Raw genomic sequence first — 15,838 nt, 5'->3', positions numbered from 1 at the left:
TAGAAATGTCAAATTATAAAGAAAATGATTTGACCACAGGAATTAGAATGTTATCAGGGAGTTTAGTTTAGTTTAGCTTAGAGACACAGCGTAGGAAGACCCTTCAGCCCACCAAGTCAGCGCCGACCAGTAATTACCCATACAGTGATTCTATCCTGCACACTGGAGACAATTTACAGAAACCAATTAACCTGCAAACCTGCACATCTTTGGAATATGGGAGGAAACCGGAGCACCCGGAGAAAACCCATGCAGACACAGGGAGAATGTACAAACTCCTTACAGACAGTACCCATAGTCATGTGTCTATGCTATGTTACTCTATTACTCTTTGACTCTGTGGCTAATGTTAATAAGGGTCCATAAGACCATGACATAGGAGCAGAATTAGGCCACTCCACCCACCGAGTCTACTCTGCCATTCAATCATGATTGATCTATTTCTCCTTCTCAACCCCATTCTCCTGCCTTCTAACGTAATCTTTAACACCATTACTATTCAAAAACCTATCAATCGCCGCTTTAAAAAGAACTATTTTCTAGTCCCTGCAGCTGTCAGTGGCAATTAACTCCACAGATCACCATAAAGAAATTCCCCCTCATCTCCATTCAAAAGGTACATCCTTTTATTCTGAAGCTGTGCCCTCTGGTTCTACGACAATGACAGGGCGTACAGAGAACTGATCAAGAGAACTGATCAAGGAGTTTGTGGACTGGTGCCAGCGGAACCGCCTCCAGATCAACGCAGGGAAAACCAGGGAGATGGTGGTAGATTTCCGCAGGCGCAGCCAGGTTCCCCCGACACCGGTGAACATCCAGGGAATGGACATCGGGAGGGTGGACTCTTATAAGTACCTGGGTGTTTACCTCAATAATAAATTGGACTGGACCAAAAACACCGATGCGCTATACAAAAAGGGCCGGAGCAGACTTTATCTGCTAAGGAGACTCAGGTCCTTTGGAGTGCAGGGGGCACTCCTAAGGACCTTCTACAACACAGTGATTGCATCAGCCACTTTCTATGGAGTGGTCTGCTGGAGCAGCAGCATCTCAGCGGCGGAAGGGAAGAGACTTGACAAGCTGGTCAGGAAGGCCAGTGCAGGCGGTGGAAGAGAGCTGGATAATGGCAAAGTTAACATCACTGCTGGACAATGACTCCCACCCCATGCAGGACACTGTCACTCCACTGAGTAGCTCCTTCAGTGACAGACTCCTTCACCCCAAGTGCGTGAAGGAGAGATATAGGAGGTCCTTCCTTCCCGCTGCTGTGCGACTGCACAACCAGCACTGCTCCTAGCAGACTAATCAACAGTAACAGTTAAGGAATACAATTTATCCTTGTCTTTACTTTTATTTATAATAAATGATCTCTTGCTATCCACTTGCTGCTGTAACACTGTAAATTTCCCCGGTGTGGGACGAATAAAGGAATATATTATTATATATTATTATTATTACACTCTCATTACTGGAAACATATTTTCCATGTCCACTCTATCTAGGCCTTTCATTACTTGTATGTAAATGTAGATGGGTTGGATAGCAAGCTTGTAGATGACACCAAGATAGCTGGGGGCGCATGCAGTGAGGAAGGCTGTCAAAGTATCCAGCAAGATAAAGATCAGCAACAGAAATTGGAGCAGAAACAGCAGATGGAATTTAATCTGAGCAAGTCACAGATGTTGCACTTTGGGTGGTCGAATGTATGGGGAAAATATACAATTAATGGAAAGACTCTTAACAGCAATGTACAGAGGGATCTTGGACTCCAAGTCCATAACTTCCTGAACATGACAACACAAGTAGATAGAGTGGATAAGAAAGCATATGATATGCTCACCTTCAGTGATTAAGGCATTGAGTATAAAGAGTCAGGAATTAGGAATTTTGGTCTCCTAATTTGAGGAAGGACATCCTTGTAATTGAGGCAGTGCAGCGTAGGTTCATGAGATTGATCCCTGGGATGGCGGGACTGTCATATGAGGAAAGATTGAAAAGACTAGGCTTGAATTCACTGTTTAGAAGGATGAGGGGATCATATAGAGACATATAAAATTATAAAAGGACTGGACAAGCTAGATGCAGGAAATATGTTCCCAATGTTGAGGGAGTCCAGAACCAGGGGCCACAGTCTTAGAATAAAGGGGAGGCCATTTAAAACTGAGGTGAGAAGGAACTTTTTCACCCAGAAGTTGTGTATTTGCGGAATTCTCTGCCACAGAGAGCAGTGGAGGCCAAATCAATGGATGGATTTAAGAGAGAGTTAGATAGAGCTCAGGGGACTAGTGGAATCAAGGGGGCGGCACGGTAGTGCAGCGGTAGAGTTGCTGCTTTACAGCGAATGCTGCGCCGGAGACTCAGGTTCGATCCTGACTACGGGTGCTGCACTGTAAGGAGTTTGTACGTTCTCCCCGTGACCTGCGTGGGTTTTCTCCGAGATCTTCGGTTTCCTCACACACTCCAAAGACGTACAGGTATGTAGGTTAATTGGCTGGGTAAATGTAAAAATTGTCCCTAGTGGGTGTAGGATAGTGTTAATGTACGGGGATCACTGGGCGGCACGGACTTGGAGGGCCGAAAAGGCCTGTTTCCGGCTGTATGTATATGATATGATATGATATGATATGATATGGGGAGAAGGCAGGCACGGGTTATTGATTGTGGATGATCAGCCATGATCACAATGAATGGCGGTGCTCGCTCGAAGGGCCGAATGGCCTCTTCTTGCACCTATTTTCTATGTTTCTATGAAGTCATTATACAGCTTTATGGGACTTTGGTTAGGTCACATTTGGAGTATTGCATACATTTCTGGTCACTCCAGTACAGGAAGAATGTGGGGGCATTGGAATGCACGCAGCGGAGATTTACCAGTATAATGCCTACATTAGAGGGTATTAGCTACAAGGAGAAGTTGAATAGACGAGGATTGGTTTCTCTGGTACGCTGAAGGATTTAGAAGTAGATAAAATTATGAGAGGAGTAGATGGTAGACTGTAACAGGACCTGTGCAGATCAGCTGGCAGACTACTCACAGACATCCTTGACTTCTCACGACATTATCCTGAAGTCCCCATCTACTTCAACACTATCATCCTGATGCCAAAGAAAAGTACAATAGCATGCCTTAATGACTACCGTCCAGTGGCTTTGACATCCACCATCATGACTAGTGACCGACATCTACTACAAACCTACCGACTCCCACAGCTATCTTTTTTTTTTTTTTTTTTTTTTTTTTGAAAAGCATATGTACAGATGGAAATAAAAGACAAATTTGTTACAAAGTTCTTACATAGCTTCAATTTTTAAATTTTTAAAAAGAGAAAATAAAAATAAAGAAGAATGAAGAAAAAAAAAAAAAAGAGTTATAACTATAAAAATTAAAGGGGGTAGATCCGGGAGACAATAACCACAGTTGTACATCCAACCCTAAACTCAAGTTTCAACTTTTAATTTAAAATTTTTATTTTAGTCCTGTGTCAAACCCATTTACTTTTCTAAAAATTCAATAAATGGAGACCATATTTTAAAAAATAAATCAGGTTTGTCAATTAAGGCAAATCTTATTTTTTCCAAATGCAAGGTCTCTGTCATTTCCGTAATCCACATTTTAATTGTGGGGGTTATTGGTTTTTTCCAAAATTTAAGTATTAATTTTTTTGCAGTTATTAAACTGTAATCAAGAAAATGTACCTGACTTGTTGTAAAGTTTGTAATATGTTCTGATAATCCTAATATTATTACTTTTGGATCCACATCCAATTGCTTGTCGATAACTTTAGAAACTATTTTAAAAATATCCAACCAGAAATTTTGCATTTTTATGCAAGTTACGAAAATATGAGTTAAATTAGCTTCTTGAAATTGACATTTATCACAAATAGGAGAGATACTAGGAAAAATCCTATTTAATTTCGTCTTCGAATAATGTAGTCTATGTATTATTTTAAATTGTATTAAGGAATGTCTAGTATTTAATGAACATTGGTGTATATGTTGTAAACTTTCATCCCATATATCTTGCATTATGAGTTGGTTCAATTCGTCCTCCCATGCTCGTCTATATGATTCTGATGACGGAATGTCAGTATCTAGGAGAGTATTATAAATAAAGGATATTAATTTATTTGAATTATAATGTCGATTCAGGCATACATCAAGAGTTTCTGGACCTCTAAATTTATATTCTTGCATGTGTAATTTTACATAATCTCTAAGTTGTAAATATCTAAAATAATTATTAACATGTAATCCGTACTTCTGCTGTAAATCCTGAAAAGAAAGAAAAGTTCCCTTATGATAAAGATCTCCCACCATTTTAATTCCATAACTTTTCCATTGAGCAAATCCTCTATCTAAGACAGACGGTTTAAAAGAAGGGTTATTCGCAATAGGGAGGAAAGAGGATAATTTACTCAGTTTTAAAGTAAGTTTTAATTGTTTCCAGGTACGGATAACACTATGTATAATCGGATTACCTCCATATGTTTTTTTATTTAAATTTATTGGAGCTAAGAGGATCGCACCAATATCAAATGGTAAACAATCCTCTTTCTCCATCTTTAACCAATCCGGTTGTTGATCAGTGTCATCCAACCAGCAGGTTACATTTTTAATATTAACCACCCAATAATAAAATAAGAAGTTAGGTAAGGCAATTCCTCCATTAGTTTTAGACTTACGTAGATGTCTTTTATTTATTCTATGAGTCTTGTAGTCCCAAATAAAATTAGTAATAATTGAATCGATTTAAAAAAAAAACTTTTTTGGAAGATAGATCGGAATTGCTTGAAATAAGTATAGTAGCTGTGGAAGAAAGATCATCTTTATAGCATTACTACGACCAACTAATGATATAGGGAGTGTTTTCCAAAATTGGATATTTCTGTGTAATTTAGTAAGTAAAGGAGGAAAATTTAATTTAAATAAAGAAGTATATTTCCTAGTCACGTAAATTCCTAGATATTTAAACTTTTCATAGGCAATTTTAAAAGGAAATTGTTGAAGTATGGCCGGATTTTGCTCCATTATTGGCATAATTTCACTTTTGTACCAGTTAATTCTATAACCTGAAAATGAACCAAATTGAGTTATGAGATTTAATAAATTCGGAATGCTAATTTCAGGATTTGATCTGGATTTGATCTAATACTCTCAGCAAGTGGTTCTATAACGAGGGCAAATAGAAGCGGAGATAGTGGGCATCCTTGTCTACAACCCCTAAATAAATGAAATTTGGATGACAGCATTTGATTAGTTAATATTCTAGCTGTTGGGGATGTATATAAAAGTTTCACCCATGAACAAAAATTTTCACCTAATTGAAATTTTTCCATCACTGAGAAAAGATAGGGCCATTCTACTTGATCAAATGCTTTTTCAGCATCTAGCGAAATGATTGCTAAATCTTCGTTTATTATTCTATTTGAATATATTATATTGAACAAGCGTCTCAAATTGAAAAATGAATATCGTTTAGCTATAAAGCCTGATTGGTCGGGGTGTATCAATTTATCTATAACTAGACTTAATCTATGAGCGAAGATTTTCGCTAATATCTTCTGATCAGTATTTAAAAGAGCTATCGCTCTGTACAAACCAGGGTCTTCAGAATCCTTATCTTTTTTAGGAATAAGTATTATTGTTGATTCAGTCAGAGTTTGTGGTAATCTCTGTTGTTTAAAGGCGTAACTATATACAGTTTGCAAACGTGAAGAGATCAAATCACTACATTTTTTATAAAATTCATTATTTAAGCCGTCAGGGCCAGGGGTCTTCCCATTTTTCATGGATTTAATGGTCTCTTCAACATCTTTCATAGTTATTTCTGCGCCCAATAAGTTTCTGTCACTCTCATTCAAACCAGGGAGGTTACATTCCTGCAAAAAGTTTTGCATCTGCGCAGAGCTATCTGTTATTTTTGATGAATATAATGTCTGATAAAATTGCAAAAATATCTGATTAATGTCCTTGGGTAGTTTAAGCAAATCTCCGTTATCTGATCTAATTTTATGAATTGTAGATTCATCTTCTAATTTACGGAGTTGACGTGCTAGCAATTTCTGTGGTTTATCTCCAAATTCAAAATGTATTTGTTTAGTATATTGAAAAAGCCTTAAAATGTGAGCTGAGAGTATATAATTTAACTTATATTTGAGAGCAGCGATTTTATTATGTATTTCAATAGAGGGAGCGATCGCATTTGTTATGTCTAACTGTTTTATCTGTCTTTCTAGCTCATGTTGTACAACCCGCTTCTTCTTGTTTTGAGACGCTTGAAAGGCAATAATACATCCTCTCACAAACGCTTTAAATGTTTCCCAAAGCAGGGACGCAGGTGTTTCACGAAGGTCATTTGCGTAAAAAAAGGTTTCAATTTGCGATTTAAGATAGTCATAACATGCTGTTTCATTTAAAATTTGAGGATTAAATCTCCAATTGGTCTGTTTCCCCGTTACTCCTTGGAGTTTTACCCTAAATGTTAAAGGGGCATGATCGGATATAATAATATTATGATATTTTGAATTATACGTATAAGGAATAAGTTTGGAATCCACCAAGAAATAGTCAATTCTTGAGTAAGTTTTATGCACTGGTGAATAAAATGAATACTCTCGGCCTGAGGGGTTTTCAATTCTCCAAACATCTTTTATATTTGCACTATTTATATAAGAGTTTAATAATTCACACGACTTGGATTTTGTTTTCCTTTGAGTTGACGATCTATCCAAGTAAGGATCTAGTGTACAATTTAAATCTCCTCCAATTATCAAGTTATATTGTCCAAATTCTGGAATGGTATTAAATATATATTTTTTAAATAACGGATTATCAAAATTTGGTGCGTAGACATTCACCAATATCAATTTTGTGGAGTATAGTTCTCCCACTAATATAACATATCTACCTTCAATGTCAACTATAGAGGAGGTATGTATAAATGGTATACCCTTACGAATTAAAATGGCAACACCTCTTGATTTAAAGGGAAATGATGAGTGAAATAATTTATCAATCCATTTGCCTTTCAGTCTGTTATGTGCTACGTTTTTGAGATGGGTTTCCTGAAGGAACATTATATCAGCATCAATAGATTTTAAATGTGAAAGTACTTTACCTCTTTTAATTGGTTCGTTAATACCCTTGACATTCCAACTACAAAATGTAATACCTTTACCCCCTGTTTTCATAGTAGTATCTTGCATCTTAACCGATAAATAATCTATAATAAAGCAAATGGCCTGGCACCCGAACTACAACATTTTTCTTGAATGAAGGGTGGATGATCTTTTGTACTACGTGGAATGTCTCCCGGAAATATCTCCCAAAAGTATATAAATTCTGAGTAATAACATAATAATAAAAATTGAATCTAAAAAAAAAATCAATATATAAAAGGTTAAAAGAGTGCAGGAAAAAAAAAGAAACAACTAAAACTACAACTACAATTAGTGCAGTTAGTGATAGCCACCCTAAGGTGGCAAAAAATCTAAGGACTTCCGTGGGATGTAAAAAAAATAATAATACTAGCTCCGATTTTTAACGGTTGTTGTTTTTTTTTAATAAAAGAGAGGTAAACGGGGCATGCCCGAAACTAATTAGTCTATAATAAGCCGATTTTTCTGTCTAAGGTATATTAATTAAGTGTTCGGAATAAAGTTTACATAAATCAAATATTACTTGTACTTCTTATTAGTAATGATTAATAATAATATATGTTTTTTGATTAATAGTAATTAGTTACGATTAATATTCGTATAGTATGTACACTAAGCTTAAATCTTTAGATTGTAATATCTTAAAGTCCAATCAGTTGTCTGCCAATTAGTAAAACCGTGAAGTGATATTCAACCCTTCAGCGACCTTTCGATCTCCCGAGCGAATTCCAGTGCTTTGTTGTGGTCAGTAAAAAAGGATTCTGTTTGATTGTAGGTAACTCGGAGTTTTGCTGGATACAACATACCAAATCTGAGTGATGGGATCTTCCTAAGAATAGATCTTGACTCATTGAACAGTACTCTTTTCTTGACCACCTCAGCAGGATAATCTCTGAAGATGCGAATCTCATCGCCTTGAAATGATAAAGTTCTGTTGATAGCAATTCTCGACAGCATATCTTCTAAAACGTGAGGATAATGCACCTTCAGTATCAAATGTCTTGGAGGGGCGTTAGCGCCTGGACGTGCTCTCAGTGCTCTATGGGCTCGATCCAGCAAGGGCTTTGAATCAATTTTCAAAACTTCTTGTAAAAGCTCAGCAGTAAAGACACGGAGGTTTTTAGCTTTCTCTTTGCCTTCTTTAACTCCAAGAATTCTTAAATTTTGTCGTTTAGAATGACCCTCTAGGTCAGTACATTTTTCAGTTAATTTCATTAATAGATCAGATAAACGCTGAGTCTCCGTCAATACTGCTTTTGTTGTTTCAGCACTTATCTCGGCTAAAGCTTCCAACTCACATATAGCCTCGTCATGTTGTTGTATTGACGCAGTGATGTGTTTCACCTTACCGGAAAAATCGGAGTCCAACTTTTGTAGCTTGGAGGTTACTTCCTCCATGTGTTCATTCATGATTTCACATATTTCAACCTTTGATGAAGCTAACTGGTCCTTAGTAATAGTTAGTATTTCCCCCTTCATTCCTTTAAGCAATATTAATTCAGCTTTCATCTCTTGGAGTTCAACCGTAATATTCGTTACTTGAGACTTCATACCTGAAAGCTCCTCACCAACAACGTTACGAAATTCTTCCAAACCAATTTTTTTTGGCTGTGGCTTCCGGGGTAGTTTGGAAGTTTTTTCTTGAGTCAACGCTGAAGTTTGGGCTGCAGCAGAGGCTTCCATCTGTCCTGGTTCTTCTTCTTCCAACAGTCTTGTTTTAACCGTTCGTTTTGTAACGGTTTTTAGCGGGGGGGTGCGACTTAGCGACATTTAATGTTAAAAGTCGCGATCTGATGACGTCACCCACCCTTCGTTAAGAATTGCCGGTAAGTTACAACGGGCCCGTCCCGTTCCTCTCTCCTTAAGTCGAAATTTTCACGGAGCTAGTTGGCGTGCGACTTACGCAGTCCATAGCGCCACAGCTATCTTGACTACACTTCTTCCCACCCTGTCTCCTGTAAAAACGCTATCCCCTACTCCCAAATCCTCCGTCTACGCCGCATCTGCGCCCAGGATGAGGTGTTTCACACTAGGGCATCAGAGACGTCCTCATTCTTTAGGAAACGGGGGTTCCCCTCTTCCATTATAGATGAGGCTCTCACGAGGGCCTCCACTATATCCCGCAGCTCCGCTCTTGCTCTCCCTCTCCCCATTCGTAACAAGGATAGAGTCCCCCTTGTCCTCACCTTCCACCCCATCAGCCAGCGTATATAACAAATTATCCTCCAACATTTCTGTCATCTCCAACGGGATCCCACTACTAGCCACATCTTCCCATCTCCTCCCCTTTCTGCTTTCCGCAGAGACCGTTCCATCCGTAACTCCCTGGTCCACTCGTCCCTTCCCACCCAAACCACCCCCCCCCCAGGTACTTTCCCCTGCAACCGCAGGAGATGCAACACCTGTCCCTTTACCTACCCCTCGACTCCATCCAAGGACCCAAACAGTCTTTCCAGGTGAGGCAGAGGTTCATCTGCACCTCCTCCAACCTCATCTATTGTATCCGCTGTTCCAGGTGTTAACTTCTCTACATCGGCGAGACCAAACGCAGGCCGCCTTAACCAACCTGATCTTCCGGTGGCTCAGCACTTCAATTCCCCCTCCCACTCCCACTCCCAGTCTGACCTTTCTGTCATGGGCCTCCTCCATTGTCATAGTGGACCGCAAATTGGATGAACAGCATCTCATATTTTGCTTGGGCAGCTTACACCCCAGCGGTATGAACATTGATTTCTCCAACTTCAGATAGTTCCTCTGTCCCGCCCTTTTCCCTCCCCCTTCCCAGTTCTCCCACTGTCTTCCTGTCTGTCTCCCACTACATCCTGTCTTTGTCCCGCCCCCTCCCCTGACATCAGTCTGAAGAAGGGTCTCGACCCGAAACATCACCCATTCCTTCTCTCCTGAGATGCTACCTGACCCGCTGAGTTACTCCAGCATTTTGTGATATCCACCATCATGAAGTGCATCCAGAGATTGTTGATGACGTGCATAAACTCCAGCCTCCCAGCCAGCCTTGATCAACTGCAGTTTGCTTATTGTGCAACAGTTCCACAGTGGACACAATCTCCCTGGCCCTGAACTCATCACTGAAACAACTAGATACCAAGGATTCCTACATTACACTCTTATTTATCAACTATAGCTTCACCTTCATCACAATAATCCCATTTAAACCTATCTCTAAACTCCTGCACCTACGAATCAGCACCTCCTCTGCCATTGAATCCTCAGGCACGATGGCACAGCGGTAGAGTTGCTGCCTTACAGCGCCAGAGACCCGGGTTCGATCCCGACTACGGGTCCTGTCTGCACAGAGTTGGTCATTTCCCCCCCCCGTGACCGCGTGGGTTTTCTCCAAGATCTTCGGTTTCCTCCCACACTCCAACGACGTACAGGTTTGTAGGTTAGTTGGCTTGGTATAAGTGTACATTATCCCTATTGTGTGTAGGATAGCGTTAGTGTGTGGGGATCGCTGGCTGGTACGGACTTGGTGGGCCGATGGGCCTTTTTCATCGTTGTATCTCTAAACTAAACCAAACTCAACCTGCTGACCCACATATCACAATTAGTGAGGAGAGATGACAACAAATCCTCCGCAACAATTCTCAACATTGGTGGCCCATAAGGATGTGTTCTCAGTCCCCTACTAGTCAATAGTAAGGAAGGCAAATGAAATGTTAGAAATCATTCCAAAGCGACTAGAATATAAAAGCAAGGATGTAATGCTGAGGCTCTACAAGGTTCTGATCAGACCACATTTGGAATATTGCGAATGGTTTTATGCCTCATATGTGAGGAAGGATGCAAAAGGAACAGATGGGAATCAGTGTGACTCATCTAACCATACTCATTATTATGGAATTGTGGGACATTTGGATTAGGTTCTTTAAAAAATAGTACTGCTTTACACTCATGCTGAAGGCCAAATAACTTTCGCTGCAAACCAATAAGTGTACTTCAATGTTCTCCGATCAAACAATTTCTATCAGTAAAGACACTTACTTATGCAGAAAATCTTCATGGCAACTGTCACCAATGTCATCATCATTCAAAACAGTATCCTTAATCTGAATCAAATTAACATCCAAGTTAGTATTAAATTATTTTCCCATAAATTTAATAACAGCAATGCAAATGTCATCACTCCAAAGATCTAACAGAAAGAAAAGCGGAAAGAGATAAAGGATTTTTTAAGTCTGATACAAATTAATGCAAAGAATATCGTCCTGAAGTTTATAGAAGGGAAAGAATGTGAAATATTTTGAAAATAATAAAGGCTACAATTTATTGGTATGAAGTTTTAAGGTAGGATGGAGATTGGAATCTTTCAAGAGAATAACTGATTGCCTTCATGCAACAATTTAAAGGGGAAACGAGACTCATGTTGTACAACTGAGATAAGGAAATTGTAAAAGAGTACCAGAGTACCTCTGATCTCAGGCCAATTGGATTTATATTGTGTTAAGGTCAGAATAACACTACACCTGCTTGAGCTGTCATTTTGAAATTATGAATGCAAATGTAGATCAAATGAAATAAAAAATATAAGAAACGAATTTAACAAAAGTAAATTACTGTTAATAAGTTAATCATCCAAGCAGCAAATAAAATAGATCTTTATTCCAAACAATTAATTATGGAGGATAACACACCAAAGTAGGTATAACTAATAGTTGCTAGAAAGCAAAATGAGAAATTAGAAAACAGTTAAAAGATTTTGTACGATGAATACAAGGCAATGCTGTGCTCACAGGAAGTTAAAGAAGAGTTTTCAAACAGTGTAATGGTAACTTTCAATAATTTTCACTGCAAAGAGATTTTGGAGTGTTTCCTTACCATTAACTGGAGTGGTAGAATATGCATCAGAGCTTATTTGAAAGAAAATATTGGTTAATAATAAAATGCTGTGATTCTAAGTTTACGTAAGGACCAAATTAAATAAATAACTTGATAATTATCTGTGATCTACTTTAACAGCTGCAACAGAAACATAACAACTTAACCAAAACACAAAATACTGAAGTAACAGCGGGTCAAGCAGCATCTGTAGTTGAAATGAATAGGTGACTTTTTTGGGTTGGGACCTTTCTTCAGACTGATTGTAGTAGGGGCGTGAAAGCTGAAAGAGTTGGGGCAGGATAAAGCCTGGCAAGTGATAGGTAGATACAGGCGAGGGAGAGTTTTGACTGTCAGGTGGGTGGACAAAGGCTAGAGATGAAAAGGAGACAATAGGGTTCATACCGTTAGGTTGTAAGCCACCCAAGCAGAATATACTCTGCAATAAAGCATACTTCAAGAATTTTGTTAACAAAACACTTTGTCTTAATGTAGCACAGTTTAGCATCTGCCCGCAGAATAGTGTCCAATGACGACCTTGCCCATCTCCTGTGGCTCCACACACAGATGTTCACTGATTTCTGTGGGGCCCTATTCTCTCTCTGGTTACCTTTTTTCCCCTCTGGATTATCTTTATCTGCCAGAGCTATCTCCTGCCCTCTTTTTGCCTAACTGATTTCCTCAGACCCCAAAGTCCCTCCAGAGATACACTTGATCCCATCTTCCTATACCTGTCCCATGCCTCCTTCTTTTTCTGGACCAGAGCCTCAATTTCATGTTCCTGAGTCATAGGAGTAGAAGTGAGGAACTGTAAAATGTCTAGGAAGGAGGGGGGGGGGGGGGGGGTTGGGGGTGAGGGAGTAATAATGTACTGATATAGCTCTTAGGGCTAACAGAATCAAGGGATATGGGGAGAATGCAGGAAAGGGGTACTGATTCTGGATGATCAGCCATGATCATATTGAATGGCAGTGCTGGCTCGAAGGGCTGAATGGCCTACTCCTGCACCTGTTTTCTATGTTTCTATGAATACAAGGATTACTTGAAATTAGGGAAATCAATATTCGTACCGCTGGGTTCTAAGCTGCCCAAGCAAAATATGAGGTGCTGTTCCTCCAATTTGTGTGTGGCCTCATTCTGACAGTGGAGGAGGCCCAGGTCAGAAAGGTCAGTATGGAAATGGGATTGGGAGTTAAAATATTTGGCAACCGGGAGATCACGAAGGCCCAGGTGGACTGAGTGAAGGTGTTCAGCGAAACGATTGGCGGATTTGTGCTTGGTCTCGCTGATATTTCGGAGTCCACTCCGAGAACAACAGATATAGTAGATGAGGCTGGAGGAGGTGCAGGTGAAGCTCTGCCTCGCCTGAAAGGACTGTCAGGGTCCCTGGATGAAGTTGACGGAGGAGGTATAGGGACAGGTGTTACATCTCCTGCAGTTGCAGGGGAACGTACCTGGGGAGGGGGTAGTTTGGGTGGGAAAGGATGAGAGAACCAGAGAAATGCAGAGGGAACGGTCTCTGCGGAAAGTGGAAAGAGGTGAAGATGGGATGATGTGACGAATGGTGGGATCCCATTGGAGGTGGCAAAAACGTTGGAGGATGTTGGTGGCATGGGAGTATTGTGTGCAGTTCTGGTTACCTAGCTATAGGTAGGATGTCATTAAGCTGGAAAGGGTGCAGAAAAGATTCACTGGGATGCTACCTGGGTGGGAAGGTGTGAGTTATCAGAAGGCAGAAAGGCTGGGATATTTTTCCCTGGACAGTAGGAGACCAAGAGGTAACCTTACAGAGACATACAAAATCAGGAGGACATAGATAATGTGAATGTGCAATCTTCTCCAAGGGGGAAATCTAAAATACTAAAACAGGGTTCTCTGTTCTACAATTCATTTTAGGGTCTCACCATTTCTCTGTGACTGTAATGCTAAATCTAGAGGACATAGATTTAACGTGAGAGAGGAAAGATTTAAAGGTGACCAGAGAGACCATTTTTTCACCCATACTTGCCAAAGGTCCTGGTCGAGGCAGGTACAAATAGAATGTTTAAAAGACATTTGGACAGGCACGTGGAAAGATTGAGAAGGATATGGACTAAATGAAGGCAAATGAGACCAGCTCAGGAAGACAACTTGGTCACCATGGACAAGTTAGGCCATACTCTAATGCCTCCAAGACAAAAGAATTAAGGATTTAGAAAGTGGTTTGGTAGCACTTTTGCTGTTGTTCCACATCAACAGGACTTAGCAACAATCTGCCATGTGAATACGGCATTTGGACAAATTCTCAAATGAAATTTCATTCCATGTACTCTATTATTTTGACTAAAAACTCACTTGAACTTCTTCTGGGACTCCATGTGTTTTCATAGATGAAAATAATTCCATGATGGGTGTAATTTCTGTAGTTAAAAAAGAAATAATGCTCTGGCCCTAGAAGAAAGAATGGTGCACATTATTAACACTTTATGAGTTTTTATGAAGATGGAGTAAATGAGAATTAAAAATAATGACCATCAAATGACTTCAACAATGTCAGATAATGAATGACCCTCTTTTCGCTGTTTAAAGTTGAATACAAGCCGTCATGTCATACCCAGAATGGGTCCTGATATTTTTACTTGGAACTTTTAACTTTTCAACCAATATAGCAGTAAACTGCCGCTACTGGCATTCATGTATGGAGTCGCAGGATCACCTAACAGATGTATCTAAAATTATGAGGCAGAGATAGGGAATACAGTCAGAATCCTTTTCCCAGGATGGGAAAGTCAAATATTAGAAGTTTTTTTTTACACAGAGGGTGGCGAAAGCCTGGAATGCAAGGTCAGGGATGATGGTTGAGGCAGACATGATGGCGGCATTTAAGAGACTTTTGGATAAGCATATGCATTTGCAGGGAATGGAGAGATATGGAAGAGTAGAAACAAAGAAGTACTGATGCTGGTTTACAAAATAAGACACAAAGTGCTGGAGTAACTCAGTGGGTCAGGGAGCATTCCTGGAAACATGGATAGGTAATGTTTCGCTTTGGGACCCATCTTCAATGATTGTGGGAGAAATGAAGGCAAGAAGAGAGGAGGGGCAGGTTAAAGTGTGGCAGGTAATTGGTAAACGCAGGCGAGGGGGTATTTTGATAGGCAGATGGTTTAACAAAGGCCAACAGAAAGGGCCTGTTTCCACACTGTATGACTCTAGGGCTATGAAATGAAAAAGGTGAGAGATTCAAGGATTGAACAGTTGTGAATTGTGAAGCCAGAGATAGGAATATAGCAGGTGGGGGGAAGTAGTCGGTGCGAGTCCAGGTGGCACTCATGGAGGGGGGGGGGGGGAGATGTGGGGTGGAATGTATCATATCATATCATATATATACAGCCGGAAACAGGCCTTTTCGGCCCTCCAAGTCCGTGCCGCCCAGTGATCCCCGTACATTAACACTATCCTACACCCACTAGGGACAATTTTTACATTTACCCAGCCAATTAACCTACATACCTGTACGTCTTTGGAGTGTGGGAGGAAACCGAAGATCTCGGAGAAAACCCACGCAGGTCACGGGGAGAACGTACAAACTCCTTACAGTGCAGCACCCGTAGTCAGGATCGAACCTGAGTCTCCGGCACTGCATTCGCTGTAAAGCAGCAACTCTACCGCTGCGCTACCGTACCGCCCTTATGAGGTATGTTTGTTAGGGGTTACTTAAAATTGGAGAATTCATACCGTTGGGCTGTAAGCTATCCAAGCAGAATACGAAGTGCCGTACTATGGCAATGGAGGAGGCCCAGGACAGAAAGGTCAGTAAGGGAATGGGAAGAATGGTTAAAATAGCATTTTAATAAGACATT

At 40.1% G+C, this 15,838-nt stretch overlaps 1 protein-coding gene across 3 annotated transcripts in view; it reads right to left on the bottom strand.

The window, feature by feature from the left end:
* Positions 1 to 15,838, bottom strand: part of c9orf72 (C9orf72-SMCR8 complex subunit) — a 58,562-nt gene that overhangs the window by 36,253 nt on the left and 6,471 nt on the right. For all 3 annotated transcript variants that reach the window (XM_078394869.1, XM_078394863.1, XM_078394867.1), the window contains exons 3-4: positions 14,331 to 14,426; positions 11,163 to 11,227 (exon numbers count right to left, since the gene is read on the bottom strand). In XM_078394869.1, the coding sequence (XP_078250995.1) occupies positions 11,163 to 11,227; positions 14,331 to 14,426 (161 nt within the window). The remainder of the gene's footprint in view (positions 1 to 11,162; positions 11,228 to 14,330; positions 14,427 to 15,838) is intronic.

Source organism: Rhinoraja longicauda, chromosome 3 (assembly GCF_053455715.1).
Source record: "Rhinoraja longicauda isolate Sanriku21f chromosome 3, sRhiLon1.1, whole genome shotgun sequence".
NCBI classification, from domain to species: Eukaryota; Metazoa; Chordata; class Chondrichthyes; order Rajiformes; family Arhynchobatidae; genus Rhinoraja; species Rhinoraja longicauda.
Note: the sequence above shows the minus strand (reverse complement) of the source record. Positions and strands in the feature narration are given on the sequence as shown.